The sequence below is a fragment of the Gastrolobium bilobum genome, unplaced genomic scaffold (genome assembly GCF_033153095.1).
Source record: "Gastrolobium bilobum isolate Gb01-03AN ecotype WA unplaced genomic scaffold, APGP_CSIRO_Gbil_v1 utg16812, whole genome shotgun sequence".
NCBI classification, from domain to species: Eukaryota; Viridiplantae; Streptophyta; class Magnoliopsida; order Fabales; family Fabaceae; genus Gastrolobium; species Gastrolobium bilobum.
This window is the reverse complement of record NW_026896311.1, coordinates 76,674-93,724: the sequence shown is the minus strand read 5'-3', so window position 1 is coordinate 93,724 and position 17,051 is coordinate 76,674. Positions and strand designations below refer to the sequence as shown.

Below are 17,051 nucleotides of genomic sequence, written 5' to 3'. Positions count from 1 at the left end.
CCTTAAGACAATATTGCTCTCTCTATGGTGCTCAAGATTTGCGAACAACTATCTCTCAGGATAGAACGAATTATCTCTATTCTTATGGCAATACTTTCACATTGAATAGCATCATCGAACTCAATTTATGTCTTACCAACTACACTAGAGTAGACTAATGTAAATGCAAAGAAAAAAATATCTTAAAAATCCTGATTCTTTATATATTTATAGGAAACGTAAAGTCACGATTCAAAAGGCACCTATTCGTCGACGAAACAACACATTCGTTCGACACGAAAAGACGCATCCGTTCAACGATGAAAAAGCACACATTTTCAAATCAAACTTCTTATTCTTGAAAGTAATTAATTTTAAAAAATTAATTCCAATAATATCATTATGGATGCTTTGTATTGTTCCAGGAAACGGGGTTTCTATCTCTACTCAGCACCTATTTATTGACTTAAATTTAAGTTTTATGAGGGTCCCGCTTTAAAAATGTTAGTACTAAATAGATAAGCATGATTTATTTTTTGGCAATTAATGGAAGCTCGAGCGATTACATAACTACTTTAAATAAACATAATAATTAGCTGTATTTATCCCATGATTAGCACATAATAACAAGTTACATGATGCACCATTTTTTGTGTAGTCAACCAATGACTGTTGAAAGATTCTAAGTCCGTATCTTGTTCCATTTTGAGTCTATGAGGGAATACAGTTCCAACGCAGTTTTATCAACGTTCATTTCTTAATGACATGCATGTGGGCATTATGGATGTTAATGTTTCCCAAATTTCTATCAAGTGGGCTGAATCAAAATGCAATCAAGTCAACTATACGACAAATCACGAGATTATAATGACATGCAAGTTCTGTCTTGTAGATTGAGTCAGGATATTTATTATTTTGAATGGTGCTGAAACATTCAACCTCATCTTAAGAGTCAAGAAGGGTATATATGTTCATTGATGGATATAAATCTCTAAGTTATTACATTAAGTTCTTTTGACACATTCAACATTAAGATGAATCTCTTATTTCTTTATTAGTCTTATTTTATTTAACATTTGTTTCTTCAAAGCCCTTGTGTTTGATTTATATTTCATTTTTTTTACGGTTTTCAGGAAGACTTGGATTTGAGGTTCTTCTTCCAGTACTATATGACAGGACAGTACTTCTTGTCTCCATATAAGACCCATGTGAAATATGTAGTCTTGCGCTTTTTTCTCCGTATAGCCCCACCCACCAAATCAGATGATACGGGCTAAGTTTTACAATTTATTTTCAAAAGTGAGGCTTGTCTCATTTTTAGACGGGTTGATGACAGGAAAAAAGTGGAGCTTGTCAGTATAAAACTGGTTCGGATTGGCAGGCCAATTCGCTCCACCCACCAACTGAGGTGGGATGACCCGAGTTTTTTAGCCCCCTTTCAAAAGTGGAGAAGTGGAGTGAGACGAGCTGATTCATTTTTTGGGGGTTGATGGCGAAGTGGAAAAAGGACCGTCCACTTTGCCACCTCTATTTCTTGGTATAGTTTTTTTGTAAGAAAAAAATGCTTTTTGATTATACTAAAATTCCCTTAATCTGCTAATTAAGTTCATGGATTTCTTTTGGTTGACACTTTTTATAAGTCATAATTACTATACACGCCTTCTGATAACAAACCAGTTTGTTTTTTAGAAAAATATGTTCAAAAGTGGTTTTTAATAAAGGAAAATTTTAAATGTAATTTTAAGAAACTACTTTACAATAGTCACTTCTAATTTGAAATGAATTACTATTAGCTTATATCGATAAATTATTATTATGTAATTATGTTTTCAGTTTTCTGAGAGAACTTTAAACAAAATTATTTGTTTAATAATATATTAAAACAAACATGCATTTTAAAAAAATTAATTAATTACTAGAATTCGCTTTAAATAAAGACAACTTCTAATAAAAAAATTTAAAATCTACCACCTCAACTGAAAAAAACTTGCAAGTAATTCACATTTATAAGCAAATTGAACTTATTTTCAAAAAATATTTATATTGAAAATCCTCCCTCCTACACTAAATAGAATAAATTCCATAACTATTTTACTCATATGATGTATTTTTTTTAATCTCACGGGTGACTTGGTATGTGAAAATGAAGTCACATTGGTCATTGTCTTATCCTTGTAGTTTTAATGATTCAGGAATATGTCAATGTTAAATACTAAATAGTGTTACATACTTAAATGCATTACTTCTTAGCAACTTCGTTAGGGTATATACTTAAATGTATTTTATTAATGTTTTCTCATGTTTCATTTTGCATGAAAATTATTTTTAGGTAAATATACTTCTGTTGTCGTTACAGAATTTTTTTTTTGTAGCAACACACAGAGAAAATCAGGATACGCATGCGAATTCAATTTTTTTATTTTTTAAATGTCAAGATCCGCATGCGGATTCTAGCGTAAATATATTTGTTACAAAATTTCTGATATGCAACAATAGTAGATGTGACTAACCCTTATTTTTATTACGTTATGATTCAGTCAATTTAACTTGTGGGAACTGAAGTCTCGCTGATTCATTGTGCAATATTCCTCTGTAGTTCAAGTCAAGCTATTCAACAAAGGGACATTGACTCAGTGTGACAGAAACTGGGAGAAGACAAGAAAGAGTTCAAATCTAGTTTACGTTTATCATCAACTTTCCTATGAGTGGATAATGTGGTGAGTGAATAGCAATATAGCTACATAACATTGGAGAGTTATGAGAGTGGCTAGACTTTGAGTTCTACTTCATTTTTAATAATGGGTGAAAGAATACTAGTACCATTGGTGCTTTTGTTCAATTTTTTGTTGTCTGCAGTAGCACAAGATGTTACCAATGATTGTAAGTTCTGTTTTGATTCTGTGTCCTATGATCATACATGTTGATTCTGTTTGGATACTTATATGTATTAAGATTAAACACTTCAGTGACAGAAATATAACTTGAAAATTTTCAATGAGACTTCTCATGCAGTTAGAGCCCTAGAGTCTCTAAGGGATTCCTGGCAGAGCACAACTCCTAGTTGGGTGGGTTCAGATCCTTGCAATGGTTGGGATGGCATTAAGTGCAAAAACTCACGTGTAATTTCCATGTAAAGTCTCTTTAGAATATTTCCATGTTATGTTAGTTTTCAACTGAATTAATCTTTACTTTTGAAAGAGTATAACTTGGTGGCTAGTATTTCAGATCATTACCAGGCACTGGTTTGACAGGCCAGCTTTCAGGAGATATTGGATCACTTTCTGAATTGGAGACTCTGTAAGCCTTTTAATATACAGATTGAAAAACTATTCAGTTATCATAAATAGACTAGATTTCTGAGGCACATCAAAAAAAGAAAGATTCAAAAAAAAAAAAAAAAGTCTGCATATTACCTCAATTATTAAGGATTTGTCTCGGGTTAATTTGTTCATCTATAATATCTAACTGCAGTCAACTTTTGTCATCCACTTGGAGTCAAAGCCATGAGATTATGTTAGGCTAAGTGACTAGAAAGAATATCCAAATGAATCATAATTTCCTTGGTTTGTGAATTAATTTGGAGACCAATTTTTATGAATAGGCCACTTTTTTGTTCCTAATTGTTTTCTCCTTTTAACAGGGATCTCTCATACAATAGGGACCTAACAGGACCACTTCCACAAGAAATTGGAAATTTGAAGAAGCTATCAAAATTGTAAGGCAGTATTGATTGTTGTCAAGATTGTAACTCAATCCTGAATAAGCTTGATAAAACAATTCTAACAAAAGTGGTACTTTCTCATTTATCTTCCAGAATTCTTGTTGGTTGTGGTTTTACTGGTCCTATTCCAGATGAAATAGGATCCCTACAACAGCTTGTTTTCTTGTAAGGACTGTTCCAATTTTTTTTGGTAAATCACTGGCATACTAATTCTTGGGTGATATTCTAAATCAGCAACTTCCTATTGCAGATCTTTAAACTCCAACTACTTTGTTGGACCAATTCCCCCATCTATTGGCAATTTATCAAATCTTATTTGGCTAGATTTAACTGATAATCAGCTTGATGGATCCATCCCAGTATCTAGTCGATCTACTCCTGGTCTTGATATGCTACTCACTACAAAGCACTTGTATGTTAACTCTCTTCAGCTGCCAGTTTTTCTGTATTAGTGATGTTTTTAATGTGATCAAAATCCAGCCAACATGTTTCCAATATTGTCTGCAGTCATCTTGGGAAGAATAAGCTCTCAGGGGAAATTCCTTCTCAACTTTTTAGCTCAAAAATGACTCTGATACATGTGTAAGAGTTTCCCTCAAAAATTATACTTTCACACCTTTGTTTTATGTAAGATTTACACTAGTCCAATCCTGTACAAAAATTGGTCTAATTCTAGCAAAGGAGATGCATGATGTTTACGGATTTTTTGCAGTAACTAATCCTTAAAAAGGAAAAGTAGCATAAAGATATAGTGTTAAAAAAATGCAAATATGAGGATATTGATGTCCTTTTGCAAACTATGTTAGCTTCTCTTGGTAAACTACAGAAAAAAACAGTGAGGAAATTGAGATGAGTGACAAAAAAGACATAATTATAAAATAGTGAATTTAAACTTTAAAAGCATTTCTTTGTTGTCTTAGCGTGCCAATTTCAATATCGTATCTATCAATGAACCTGAATATATATATATTTACTGGCAGGATTTTTGAGAGCAATCAACTAATTGGCAGCATTCCAGAAACGCTTGGACTTGTTAAGAGTCTGGTGGTGGTGTGAGTGAATCCTTGACTAATTACATCCTCAAGCAAATTCATAGGTAGAATTTTGCTTCATGCTTGTTTGCTTAAACATGTTTTTGTGGCTACAGGCGCTTGGAAAAGAATTCATTAGATGGATATGTGCCTCAGAACCTCAACAACCTTACGAATGTTACAGACCTGTAAGCAGACATAAATTATAATGTGCCAACTAGAGTTATATTCTTCTTTATGCATGTTGGTATCTGAAGCAGAAGTTCAATCTTTGAACGGCAAGGATTTTGGTTTTGTGCTTTTTAGGTTGTTGTCCAACAATAAGCTGCAAGGTTCCCTGCCAAACCTTACAGGGATGAACTCCCTAGAATACTTGTGAGTAATAAAGCATTTATGTGTAACAATTGTAATGTTATTACTCAACCTTTCTCATGTGAGGTGAATGTTTCTTGTGTGATAATGGGAAATCTGTTTTGAAGGGATTTGAGCAACAATAACTTTGATCCGTCAGGTTTTCCACCATGGCTTTCAAATATGAAGAACTTAAGGACATTGTATGTCTTTCTTGTGCACTTGTTTTTCCCGTGAGTTCTCTATATATGTAATTTCAACACACTTCAATGCAATTTTCTCTTTTGTTGCTTGGCAGGCTGATGGAAAGTGTGAACCTTTATGGGAAAATTCCTGTTCCTTTGTTTAGTCTTGCCTATTTGGAAAATGTGTGAGTTACCTGTGTCTTTGATTCACTCTGAACAATCTCAAAAAGTCCACTTTTAGAAATAAAAAAAAAGTGGTTACATATTCATCATAGTTGTACTGATATATAAGACATGTTTGCCATGCAATGTGTTCATAGTGTGCTAAAAAGCAACAAACTTGATGGAACCTTGGATATTGGCACCAACTACAGCAAACAACTGCAACTTATTGACCTGCAATCAAATTCAATTGAAGACTTCAAGCAACAAAATGAATTCCCCAATATCACGATAATGTAAGTCATACTTGTTAATGATTCTGGATCATTTTTCTGTCTTTGATTGCATACATAGGTTATTTTGTTACTTCAAACAAATTTAGTCTTTTTTTTCATGTAGAAGATTTAATATTTCAAAGTCTTTGTTTTATAGAAGATTTAACTGCATTTTTGTCTGCAGACTTGTGTACAACCCAATTTGTGATGAAACAGGAGCTACTGGGACTTACTGCACCAAGCAAAATACCTTAGATACAAAACAACAGAAGAACTGTCTGGCTGACATTTGCAGTTCAAATCAGATTCTCAGTCCCAAGTGCAAATGCGCATATCCATATACAGGAACTTTAACTTTCAGATCACCTTCTTTGTTTGCCTGGAGAAATAAATCTTCCTTGGAGGAAGATCTTTTCCATGCTTTTCAATCCCTTCACCTACCAGTGGATTCAGTTTCTTTAATCATTCCTCCTGAAGATCCATTTCAATCTTTTGAGTTTATCATACAAATCTTCCCATTAGGCCAAGATCATTTCAACCAGCAAGAAATTTCTAGTATAAGCTCTTTGCTTGGCAACCTAAGTACTAATAGACCATATACTTTTGTTACTGAAAACCAAGGTAACTAACTACCCTACTAATTTTCACCCCCATTTTCTAGGGACAGAATTAACAATATTTATTGTCTCTCTTGTTTCTCATACTTAAGGACCTAAGGAGTCGAGTAACTCATCAAACATTGCCTTAATTATTGTTGCGGCTATTGGTGGTTCTTCTTTCCTGCTAGTGTTATTACTAGCAGGTGTTTATGCTTTCCGCCAGAAGAGAAGGGCTGAAAGAGCAATTTCTCTAAGCAATCCTTTTGGTAAATAATTATAAATTCAGTTGCTGCACTGTGACATCTGATTCTGTTATCTTATATTTTAGTTTTCATAAAATGCAGGAAACTGGGATCCAAATAAAAGCAACTGCGGCATCCCTCAGTTAAAAGCAACAAGGCAGTTCTCTTTTAAAGAACTTAAGAAATACACAAACAACTTTTCACAAGCCAATGATATTGGATCAGGGGGTTATGGAAAGGTCTTGAATGTTTCTTGTTAAGTTCAATGTGCTGCTGTGATTTAGATATATATATATATATATATATATATATATATATATATATATATATCTGACTTAAAAAATGTAGTGTACAAGTATTGTTTGTAAATTCACAAAATAAAAATTCTAGGGAGAATTATGATTTAGAACAACCTGGCTAAAAAAAATTATTTTCAAAATATTAACAACTTGACATGTTAACCAAATTGAATTTCCAATAATATTCAAAGAGTGGTAAATGTTGTAGCCAAATATTTAGTTAATTAACCACAAAAGTGGTTGATGTGGTTAATTTCCTAAGTTGGAAAATTTTCCACTAGAAATTCCTAACTCTAATTCTCCCACAATTCTAACTATGATGACAGATAACATGGTCATTCATGCAACCTTGTGTGGCACAATCACTCGCATCTATGCATTAGGTGCATGCAGCTACCATTAACCGAGACATGCTAGTGATTAGCAAGAAATTTTATATGAATATGTTAATAAATGTAACATTTATCGACATAAATTTAACTATATACTTCTAACAACAGACTAATCAGCTCACGTTCACAGGTTTACCGTGGAACTCTTCCCTGTGGGCAACTGATAGCCATAAAACGAGCTCAAAAAGGATCAAAGCAGGGGGTGCTAGAATTTAAAGCTGAGATTGAACTCCTTTCAAGGGTCCACCACAAGAATGTGGTAAGCCTTGTGGGATTCTGCTTTGAACGAGAAGAACAAATGCTGGTTTACGAGTTTGTTCCAAATGGAACTTTGAAGGATTTCATCTCAGGTACTTTATTTATTTATATATATATATATATATATATATATATATATATATATATATATATGCGGCAGGATATTCTTACACCAGTGTAAGAGTTAGAAGTCTTACACTCAATCTTGACCATTGATCCACTTATATTCAATGGCTTACATTACTAAAAAATTAGAGCCCTTAGATATATATATATATATATATATATATATATATATATATATATATATATGATATTCAAATCTGGAAATGGTTTCTAAACGAGATTTGACAAATTTATAACTCATGTTTATTGTACTTGATAAATGATAACATGCATATGATCTTCACAGGGACATCAGGATATGTATTGGGCTGGAGTAGAAGGCTAAAAGTAGCACTTGGTGCTGCTTGGGGTTTGGCTTATCTTCATGGACATGCCAATCCTCCTATTATACACAGGGATATCAAATCAAACAACATTCTGTTGGATGAGAACTTTAATGCAAAAGTCGCTGATTTTGGTCTCTCCAAGTCTATCTTAGATTGTGAAAAAGATCATGTCACCACTCAAGTTAAAGGAACAATGGTTCGTATATATCTTCTATGCATTTTTTACCACAAAATGAAGCAAGATTACTAATGAGAAGATGACATCTTATTTAACAAATGGGTGGAGGTAGAAAGTGATTAATTGCATGCTTTTTCAAGGTTCTAGTTTTAAGTAATTTTCATTCTAAATCTTATGTCTGTTGAGAATTTTTATGAAATTAAGTAAGCATCCAAGCCTATTATGATATAGCTTCTTCAACATATAGTGCAGTCATATCTGTGCAGACAAGGAAAACACATCATCTGACATGGAGTATAATCTAATTTTCAAAATCTTTTGCATTGGAGAAAATTGCATTAAACTTTTGTGATGACTGATGGGAACGGATTCAATTTATTGACATATAGGGCTACTTGGATCCGGATTATTATTCTAGTCAGCAGTTGACTGAAAAGAGCGATGTTTATAGTTTTGGAGTGATAATGCTGGAGCTGATAACTGCAAAAAAGCCAATAGAGCGAGGGAAATACATTGTGAAAGTGGTCAGGAATGCAATTGATAAGACAAAAGACTTTTATGGTCTTCATGAACTTATTGACCCAACCATCGGTTCAGGATCAACAATGAAAGGTTTTGAGAAGTTTGTGGACCTTGCAATGAAGTGTGTTGAAGAGTCAGGAGCTGACAGGCCTACAATGAGTGATGTGGTTAAAGAAATTGAAGACATGTTGCAGTCTGCTGGTTTGAACTCAACATCTGAACCAGAAGTATCTACTTCATCTATTTATAAATGTTATGAGGTAAGTATGGGGAGTCCCCACCATCCTTACAGCAATGAGTCCTTTGATTCAAGTACAGAACATTTGCATCCAAAAAATGAGCCTAGTTAAGTCTTCTTCTCAAGATAGAAGTCAAGAGAAGCTCATTTATCAAGCATTTCTTGGCCAAAACACAGCAAAGTTGAAGTAGAAGAGTTTATAGCTGTTAACTCACGAGTAAAAATGGTCCACATTTCCTTGACTGTCATTTTTTTTTTCTATGTTTCTGTATAAAGCAGTGTATTGTATGCCGAATATCAGTTTTGATATAGAATTTGTAGAACGTAAACGGTTATGTTTTTCATGACATTATTTTGTTATAAATTTCAATATATGCTTGGTATCTAGTGGTACTAGGCCTAGTTGCAGCACTATGTAAACATGATATGTGATAGGTGAACCCAATAAACACATTGTTAACGAGGGTTAAGTTAAATTCCCTCTCTAGCCTATATAAGATATGATTCAAGCTGCCAATTTCGAAATAGGTTATAGAGATTCTAATAATCAAACCAAAGTTCTTCCCTCAATTAACAAACATAAATTCCTCTCCAAATTAATTGATATATGGTATTCTATTAATTCATCTATTATCATGAACATAGTGACAACAATGATACGGATGACAACTGGACAAGTGATACTGATCCAGTAGAAGCGATCATGAATATTACTTATGAAAATAAAGCTAGAAGTACAACAAAAGTAAGAAGTTAATCTACTATATAAACAAAGTATAATTACATTTTTATTACATCCACCATATATCAAAGATAAGATTTAAAGCAATGATTATTTTGCCTGAAGAGAAAAATTATATGAAATCTAAATACTAATTCCGTGAGGGCGTTTGCTGCAGGAAGCCTTTAGCTATAAGGCTCTCCGCTGCTTCTCTCACAGCATCTTCAACTGGTGTGAAGACAAGGCCCAAGTCTATTAGCCTCCTTGCTGCATCTTTACATGGTGTAAGGCCAGGTTGAGTTTCCGCTGGAAACCTGCATGTAGTTCTTGTTCAGAGAATACTAGCATACTATGTAAGAGAATTCAGCAGACCAAAAGCACAAAAACAGAATTTAAATGAGTTCCAATTTTCTTAATTAGAAAATCTATCTATCTGGTTTTATATAAATCTTGCTATCCAGGCTGTCCAGTTTCCTACATGACATAATTGAAGGGATTGGATTGAACCACTCCTTATGTATATACACCAAGAGGAGCAAAGTTCACTCCAACAATGTAAATGTCATTATCACAATTGAAGCGACCACAGCATATAATCCAATCATCCTCAAACTAACTCAACATTAACAAGCAAAACCCAAAGAAACTGTATCATCCAAGGGGCCGGCAAGTGCAAGGAGTGATCACCGGACGGACAATGAGTGGCTTATGCCAAATCATGAATGAATCGAATCAAGACTCGAAAGAGAAGAATTCTAGATGTTGTGCTGGTATATAGGACTGTACAGTTAAAGATAACTTATAAGAATTAATTGATACAACCTGTAGCAATAAGATAAATCTACTTTTCCTAATAAGATAAATCTACGGCAAGTGTGTAAATGAAACAAAGCACACCGAAAGATCTCGTGTGTAACATGTATCTTGCAAAAGCAACAAGAAAATGTAACTAACTAACTAACAAACCTGTGAATAGGGAAATGAGGGTACAATTCAGAGACAGTGTTGGCAAAACTAGAAAACTGGTAGATACCATTAGTACACAGATATCTGCCAGCAGCAGTGGGAGTCTCATAAAGCAAAACATGAGCTTTAGCAACATCCTTAACATGCACACCACCCAACCAATGATACTCCTGTGTCTCCATTGACCCCATCATCAACCGCTGCAGCACGGCGGAGCTAGCATTCAGCGACGGCTGCAGCAACGGCCCCAGACACGTCGCCGGGTGAATCGCCACCACGTCCACGCCGTGCTTCCCCTTGAACTCCCACGCCGCCCTCTCCGCCTCCGTCTTCGACACCGGATACCACTTCCGCCGCGACTTGCAGTACTCGACATCCGTCCACGACGACTCGTCGACCACCTTGCCTTGCGGCCATTTAGGGTTCGGGACCATGGCGGAGATCGAGGAGGTGAGGACCACGCGCTTCACGCCGCCGACGCGCCTCGCGGCTTCTAGAACGTTCAGGGTGCCCTGCACCGCGGGTTGCACCAGCTCCTTGAGTGGGTCCGCGGGGTCCTCGAGTGTACACGGGGACGCCACGTGGAATACGCCGGAGCAGCCGTCGACGGCGCGGGACACGGCGGAGGCGTCGATAATGTCGGCGTAGAAGACGGTGACGCGGGTTTTGGCGTCAGGGTGGAGTGTAAAGAGGTGGGAGTGGTCGGAACCGGGGAAGACGGTGGCGTTGATGGTGGTGTAGCGTGGGTTTTCCAAGAGGGTTCGAACCAGCCACGACCCTATGAAACCGTTGGCTCCGGTGACGCACACAACCTCCTTTGTGTTTTTGTTAGCCATGGTTTTGAGGTTAGTTCAATGTTTCCTCTCACAATCTTGTGTTGTTTGGTGCAGTGAAAGTGAAAATGGTTCCGTGATATTTTTATTTTTATTTTTGATATCATAAATGGTTCGGTGATTTCGTATCTTCGTTAGGTACGATGATGTCCCCATTGTTCTTTAAAACCTTGTCATACACGAAACAAATACAAGAAACACCAACACCACGTGAAATTTTTTTTATTTTTTTTATTTTTGTCAAATTCTTCAATACAAACACTACTCACAAATTTTGTGAAAGTTACGAGTCTAAATGGTAATTAATAAAAAAAAATTAAAATAATGGATTGAAATTAAACAAAATATGGATCAAATTCATGTTGACATGACATGTGATATGATATGATATGATTTTTTGTGTATTATATTTTTGGATTTGTTTTTTCTGATGTTTAGATAATTTTATCTAATGTTTATCAAAACGACGTTGTTTTGAGACGGAAATCTTGGTATTTTTGTAATTTTAATTTATTTCAGGGTTATAATAATCTTTATCACTCTAATTTTTTAATTTTTCAATTCCAAAACGACGTTGTTTCAATGAATATTAGATAAAGTTATCTAAAGTAACATCGAATTTTTTTTTCCATTAATGTTTGAATTACACAAATTCTTTTACAAGTTAATTCGAACAAGAATTTTTATATTGTATCGCGAGTCAATTTGCTGGTCATAACATGTTTTAATATTTGTAATTAGTGAGTTGTATGCCACGTGGCTGGAATCTTAAGAACTTGCATGTAGCAATGATTAGACAGTTGAACTATGTTTGTTTGTTGAATTCCAAAGCAAGTTGATAAAAAATAGTTGGTTTGGAGTGTGTTATGAGTTTTAATATGTTTGCAATTTCTGCATAAAGTACTTTACATAATTTTCGAAGCCCTCTTGAATCAGTGTTGACTAAGGAAAGTCCTTTTTATTTTGAGTCTACCAAGTAACGATGATATAGTTATACACTTTAGAATCACCTTGACCTCCTTATATGTTGTAGTTGATGTACTACATTATGACTTTATGCAATTTAGCTTGTGCTGGTTTTTCTGAGATTTCCTTTGACGCATTACGTAGAGATGTTTTTCTTTTTTCACTGTCTGCGTTGGAATGCTTTTTAAAAGTTTAGTTGAATGATATTAGTTTTGGCTTGATGAATTAAAGTGCTGATATTGTTTTAATTAATATGATTATGATTTACGAGGAGTGTGAAATAACTTTGTTCTGGACATTTGTTTTGCAAAATTGCTTGGATATATTCAGTACCGGACCCAGGACATTTTTTTTATGTCTGCATAATTTTTATTTTTTTATTTTAAAGAACATGATCATGATTCAATTTTTGTTTCCACTTAAAAGTAAAGCTTTGGTGAATCAACCAAAGTTTTAAAGAAATAATAGATAATGATAATTAAAAAAAATAAACACCACAAAAAGACATTTGTAAAATATAGTATAATTGTAGAAGTTAATCAATCAAAAACCCACATTTGTCGATATATATTTGATCCAAAGTTGGCCACTTTTGTTTCACAAAAAAAGTAAAAAATCTCGTGCGATTCTACTCCACTTGATGAAGATTGAATTTCAGGAATGTTGGTGTTTGTTAAGATTTGGAGCTGATAAGGTTTATAAAAAAAAATAGATATTATTTTTGATCCCTAATAAAAAACATTGTCTACACTTTAGTCCTTTACAAAAAAAAAAAATTACTCTCAAAGTCCCTATGAAATTCAAAGTGGACCCCTTTAGTTGAAATCGTGGTCCTTACAAATTCAAAAAAGATTCATATTAATCCCTCAAAAGGAATAAAATAGGTCCACTTTGAATTTCATAGGGACCAACTGACTAATTTTTTTGTAAAAGACTAAAATTGGGATCGTATTTTTTGTTAGGGACCCAAGAGGGTATTTACTAAAAAAAAAAAAAGACAAAGCAATGAGCTAGGGTTTAAGCTTTAAACTTTTAATTGTAGGGGTTGGTTGGGTCGGACATATTTTTACTTTTTTCCTTTAATCTTCCTTTTTTTTTTTTTTTTTTACTTGACTTAAATCACTCATGAAATTTTTTTTCCACAACTTTGTGTCGGCACTTGCACTGATCTGCGTCCGCCACTGGATATATTGATGAATCAACCGGAGCGTTAAAAAAGGGTGAAAGTGAAAATAAAGGGCACCGCTCAATGTTGATGAGAATACGAAATCTGCTCTTCACACTAAATCCTTAATAATTTATTATATTTTAATTATACGTGTAATTTTGAATTGAAAGCTAAATAACGAAAATATTTCTAAAATACTTAATTCATACCTAATTTTATAGAAAAATAATTTAGAAAAGTCATATTCTCACATTTCAATTTTAGGTTTCACTGTTAAGCATATTTAAATTTTAATAGTTTAAAATTTTAATATTTTCAAATTTGAGTTTGTGATTACAATATTACATACATGAAATTCATATATGTTTATACTTAGTAAAATTGAATAATTATACTAAGTATAATAAAAAAAATAAAATTAAGTAAATATTTATATACATACTCCATATATGTATATATAGAGAATATTTACTAATATATGTATACTAATATATATTTCTTAAAAAAAAACTTGCAGCTACAATTATTAATTTAATTAAACTTTTAAAATGTAACTATCAAATTTATTCCTTCTTATTTTTATTTATTTAATATTAGTTCTATTTTTTGTGATTATTTTAAAATTAATTAATGAACCTTTTAATTTCTCTTTTACAAAAACAAATGGTAAAAGACTTATGATCAATACATTTATTTTTTAACATAGATATGAAAAATTACATATTTTGTAATGGGGAGAGGGGGTTTCCGAGTTAAAGTAATTAAATAGAAGTAAAGGGAAAAGTATTCATTCTTTTATGAGGAGGTTTATATTTATAAAAATTTTGTTTATAAACTCAACTATGTATTTTGGGGAATACAAGCTTTGTTTGCAATACATAGTTGAGTTTGTAAGAATTTGTAAACAAAAAGTGTGTAAATCTAACATGGCCCTTCTTTTATAGGCAAAATATTATCTCATTTTAAGTGAAATAGTAGTGTTTCAATTAATATTTTTTTAAAAAAAAATCACCAATAACCTCCAATTCTTTTTTTTTTTCCGGTAAGCCAATAACCTCCAATTCTCTTCTGTGATTATCTTCCATTGTGTGATAAATTTTTATCACCATTAAACATAGGTAAAAACGTTTTCTTTGGAACGGAGGCAAGACTAGTGAGTTTAGTCCTTCGAGGGGTATTAGGCAGGGTGATCCCCTTTCTTCCTATCTTTTTGTCCTTGCTATAGAAAAATTAACTCATATCTTTATGACTGCTTTGAATGGTGGTTTGTGGAAGCCTATTCATGTTGGTAAGGGTGGTCCTCAAATTACTCATCTTGCTTTTGCAGATGACCTCATGGTGTTTATGGAAGCTAGTGTTGATCAGTTTGATCTCCTGCATAAATGCCTATATCTCTTTGAAGAAGTTTCTGGTTTAAGCCTTAGTGTGGGAAAAACTAGTATTTTCTTTTCTAAAAATACAGATGCTGAGGTTATTGCTGATATCACTCAGAGGAGTGGTTTTAAACATGTTAAAAATATTGGCCGCTATCTTGGGTCAATGATGAGACATGGTAGAGCTTCAAAGGATTTATATGAAGAAATTGTGGAGAAAATAAAAGGTAAGCTTAATGTTCGGCATCAACAAAGTCTATCTCAAGTTGGTAGGATCACACTGTCAAGTTCTGTTTTGGTAGCTATCCCTTACTTCCAAATGCAGAGTACCAAGATCTCTACTTTCATTTGTATGCAGGTTGAAAAAATTCAAAGGAATTTCATTTGGGGTGATAAGGATCAGAGGAGGAAACATCACTTGATTAATTGGAAAACCATTACGCAGCCTAAGAAGGATGGTGGTTTGGGTTTGAAAAGATTGGAGGTCATGAATGATGTTTTTCTTGCAAAAAGAGCTTGGTTGTTTATGACATCAACATACCAGCTTTGGTTTAAAGTTCTTCATGCCAAGTATACTCCTAACTCTAGAAGGACTGGTTTATTTACATCATTAAATTATGATTCAGTGTTCTGGAAGAATTTGTGTAGAATTTGGAAAGAAATGGAGGATAAATTAATGTGGGAGCTTGGTGATGGCACTAGCATTAATTTTTGGAGGGACACTTGGCTTATTTAGAATCAATCGTTAACTGATTTTTCTGTGACAAGTATGTCTAATTTGAGGCTTAATGCCAATGTGGCAGACATGGTCACATCTGATGGGGATTGGGATTGGCATGTTCTTAATCAATGGCTTCCTGGTAACATCATTAACATATTGTTAGGCATTCTTCCTCTTAATGCAGCGGATGGGCCTAATAGGAGATTATGGAACTTGGATGGTGATGGTGTAGTCTCGGTAAAGGCTGTTTATGCTTCTCTTACTTACCAGGCCAATTCTGTTAATAATAACAGATTTAATTGGACCACTCTTTGGAAGTGGTTTGGACCTCAAAAGATTAAAGTGTTTATGTGGAAGGTTATGCATGGGAGGCTTTTGACTAAAGCCAAAACAGCTCATTGGGGTAGTGGGGATGACTTGTGTCCTCTTTGTGGTTTAGAAAAAGAGACTGTGATCCATATTCTTCGAGATTGTCAGATGGTGCGTATTATCTGGTCTTGCATGGTGCCAAATAATTATATACAATGCTTCTTTCTTGGTGATTTGGATGTGTGGTTGGAATTGAATTTCAAAATGGAGATGACAGATAATGTTGCTGATAGGTGGTTGTCCTTTTTCTTTGTCACTTGTTGGAAATCCTGGACTTGGCGTAATGAGGTCTTGCATGGGTCTTCTCTGCTCTCGGCTAATGAGAGAACTAGGATGATTCGGACTTTAGTTGATGATATTAATTTTGCTGGTTGTAATCATTCAAATCGGTTTGCTAAGAAAAGAACTATGAGTATTGATATTTCTTGGCAGTTTCCTATTCCTGAAATGATTAAGGTTAACACTGATGGGGCTGCTCGTGGTAATCCTGGTTCTGCAGCGTGTGGTGGTGTGAAGAGAGACGCTAATGGTCAGTGGTTGGGTGGTTTTGCTTATAGGTTGGGGTGTTGTAATTCTTTCAAAGCTGAATTATGGGGTGTGCTGAGGGGTTTGGAGTTGGCTTGGGTTGCAGGTTACTGTAATATAATTCTTGAAAGTGATTCTTCTAGTATAATCACTCTGCTAACCAAAAATGGTGTAGCAATCCGTGAGTGTCATCTGATTTCTCGTATACGGATATAGCTTCAAAGGAACTGGTCTGTGTCTCTCAGGCATACCTATAGAGAAGGGAATTCTTGTGCTGATTGGTTGGCCAATTATATTTTAGATAATCAAGTGCAGGCTTCTAAAATTATTTGGTCGGATCCTCCTCCTGGTATTAGGCTTTTGCTGCTGGCTGATTTAGATTCTGTTAGTAGACCACGTGATGTGGTGTGTAATCTTTAGTCTCTTTTTGTTGTTGTTTTCTTTTCTGTTTGTGTTGGCTTAGGTCTTTTGTCTATAAAAAAAATGTTTGTCCTTTTAAAGGATATAACTTTGTGTCATTTTAGA

The 17,051-nt window shown here is 34.2% G+C and overlaps 2 protein-coding genes across 2 annotated transcripts; one reads left to right on the top strand and one right to left on the bottom strand.

The window, feature by feature from the left end:
- Positions 1-2,763: 2,763 nt before the first annotated feature.
- Positions 2,764-9,280, top strand: LOC133298860 (leucine-rich repeat receptor protein kinase HPCA1-like). Its single transcript, XM_061498238.1, has 19 exons — positions 2,764-2,859; positions 2,992-3,109; positions 3,205-3,276; positions 3,620-3,694; positions 3,794-3,865; positions 3,951-4,112; positions 4,208-4,282; positions 4,681-4,752; positions 4,848-4,919; positions 5,038-5,106; positions 5,211-5,285; positions 5,381-5,452; positions 5,588-5,725; positions 5,889-6,325; positions 6,414-6,569; positions 6,648-6,784; positions 7,367-7,586; positions 7,907-8,142; positions 8,514-9,280. Exons 1-19 carry the CDS (start codon positions 2,778-2,780, stop codon positions 8,994-8,996), a joined length of 2,823 nt encoding a protein of 940 aa, XP_061354222.1. The 5' UTR covers positions 2,764-2,777; the 3' UTR covers positions 8,997-9,280.
- A 337-nt stretch (positions 9,281-9,617) lies between these two features.
- Positions 9,618-11,574, bottom strand: LOC133298864 (phenylacetaldehyde reductase). Its single transcript, XM_061498241.1, has 2 exons — positions 10,572-11,574; positions 9,618-9,919 (listed from the first exon to the last, which is right to left on the bottom strand). Exons 1-2 carry the CDS (start codon positions 11,405-11,407, stop codon positions 9,757-9,759), a joined length of 999 nt encoding a protein of 332 aa, XP_061354225.1. The 5' UTR covers positions 11,408-11,574; the 3' UTR covers positions 9,618-9,756.
- Between the last annotated feature and the right edge of the window lie 5,477 nt (positions 11,575-17,051).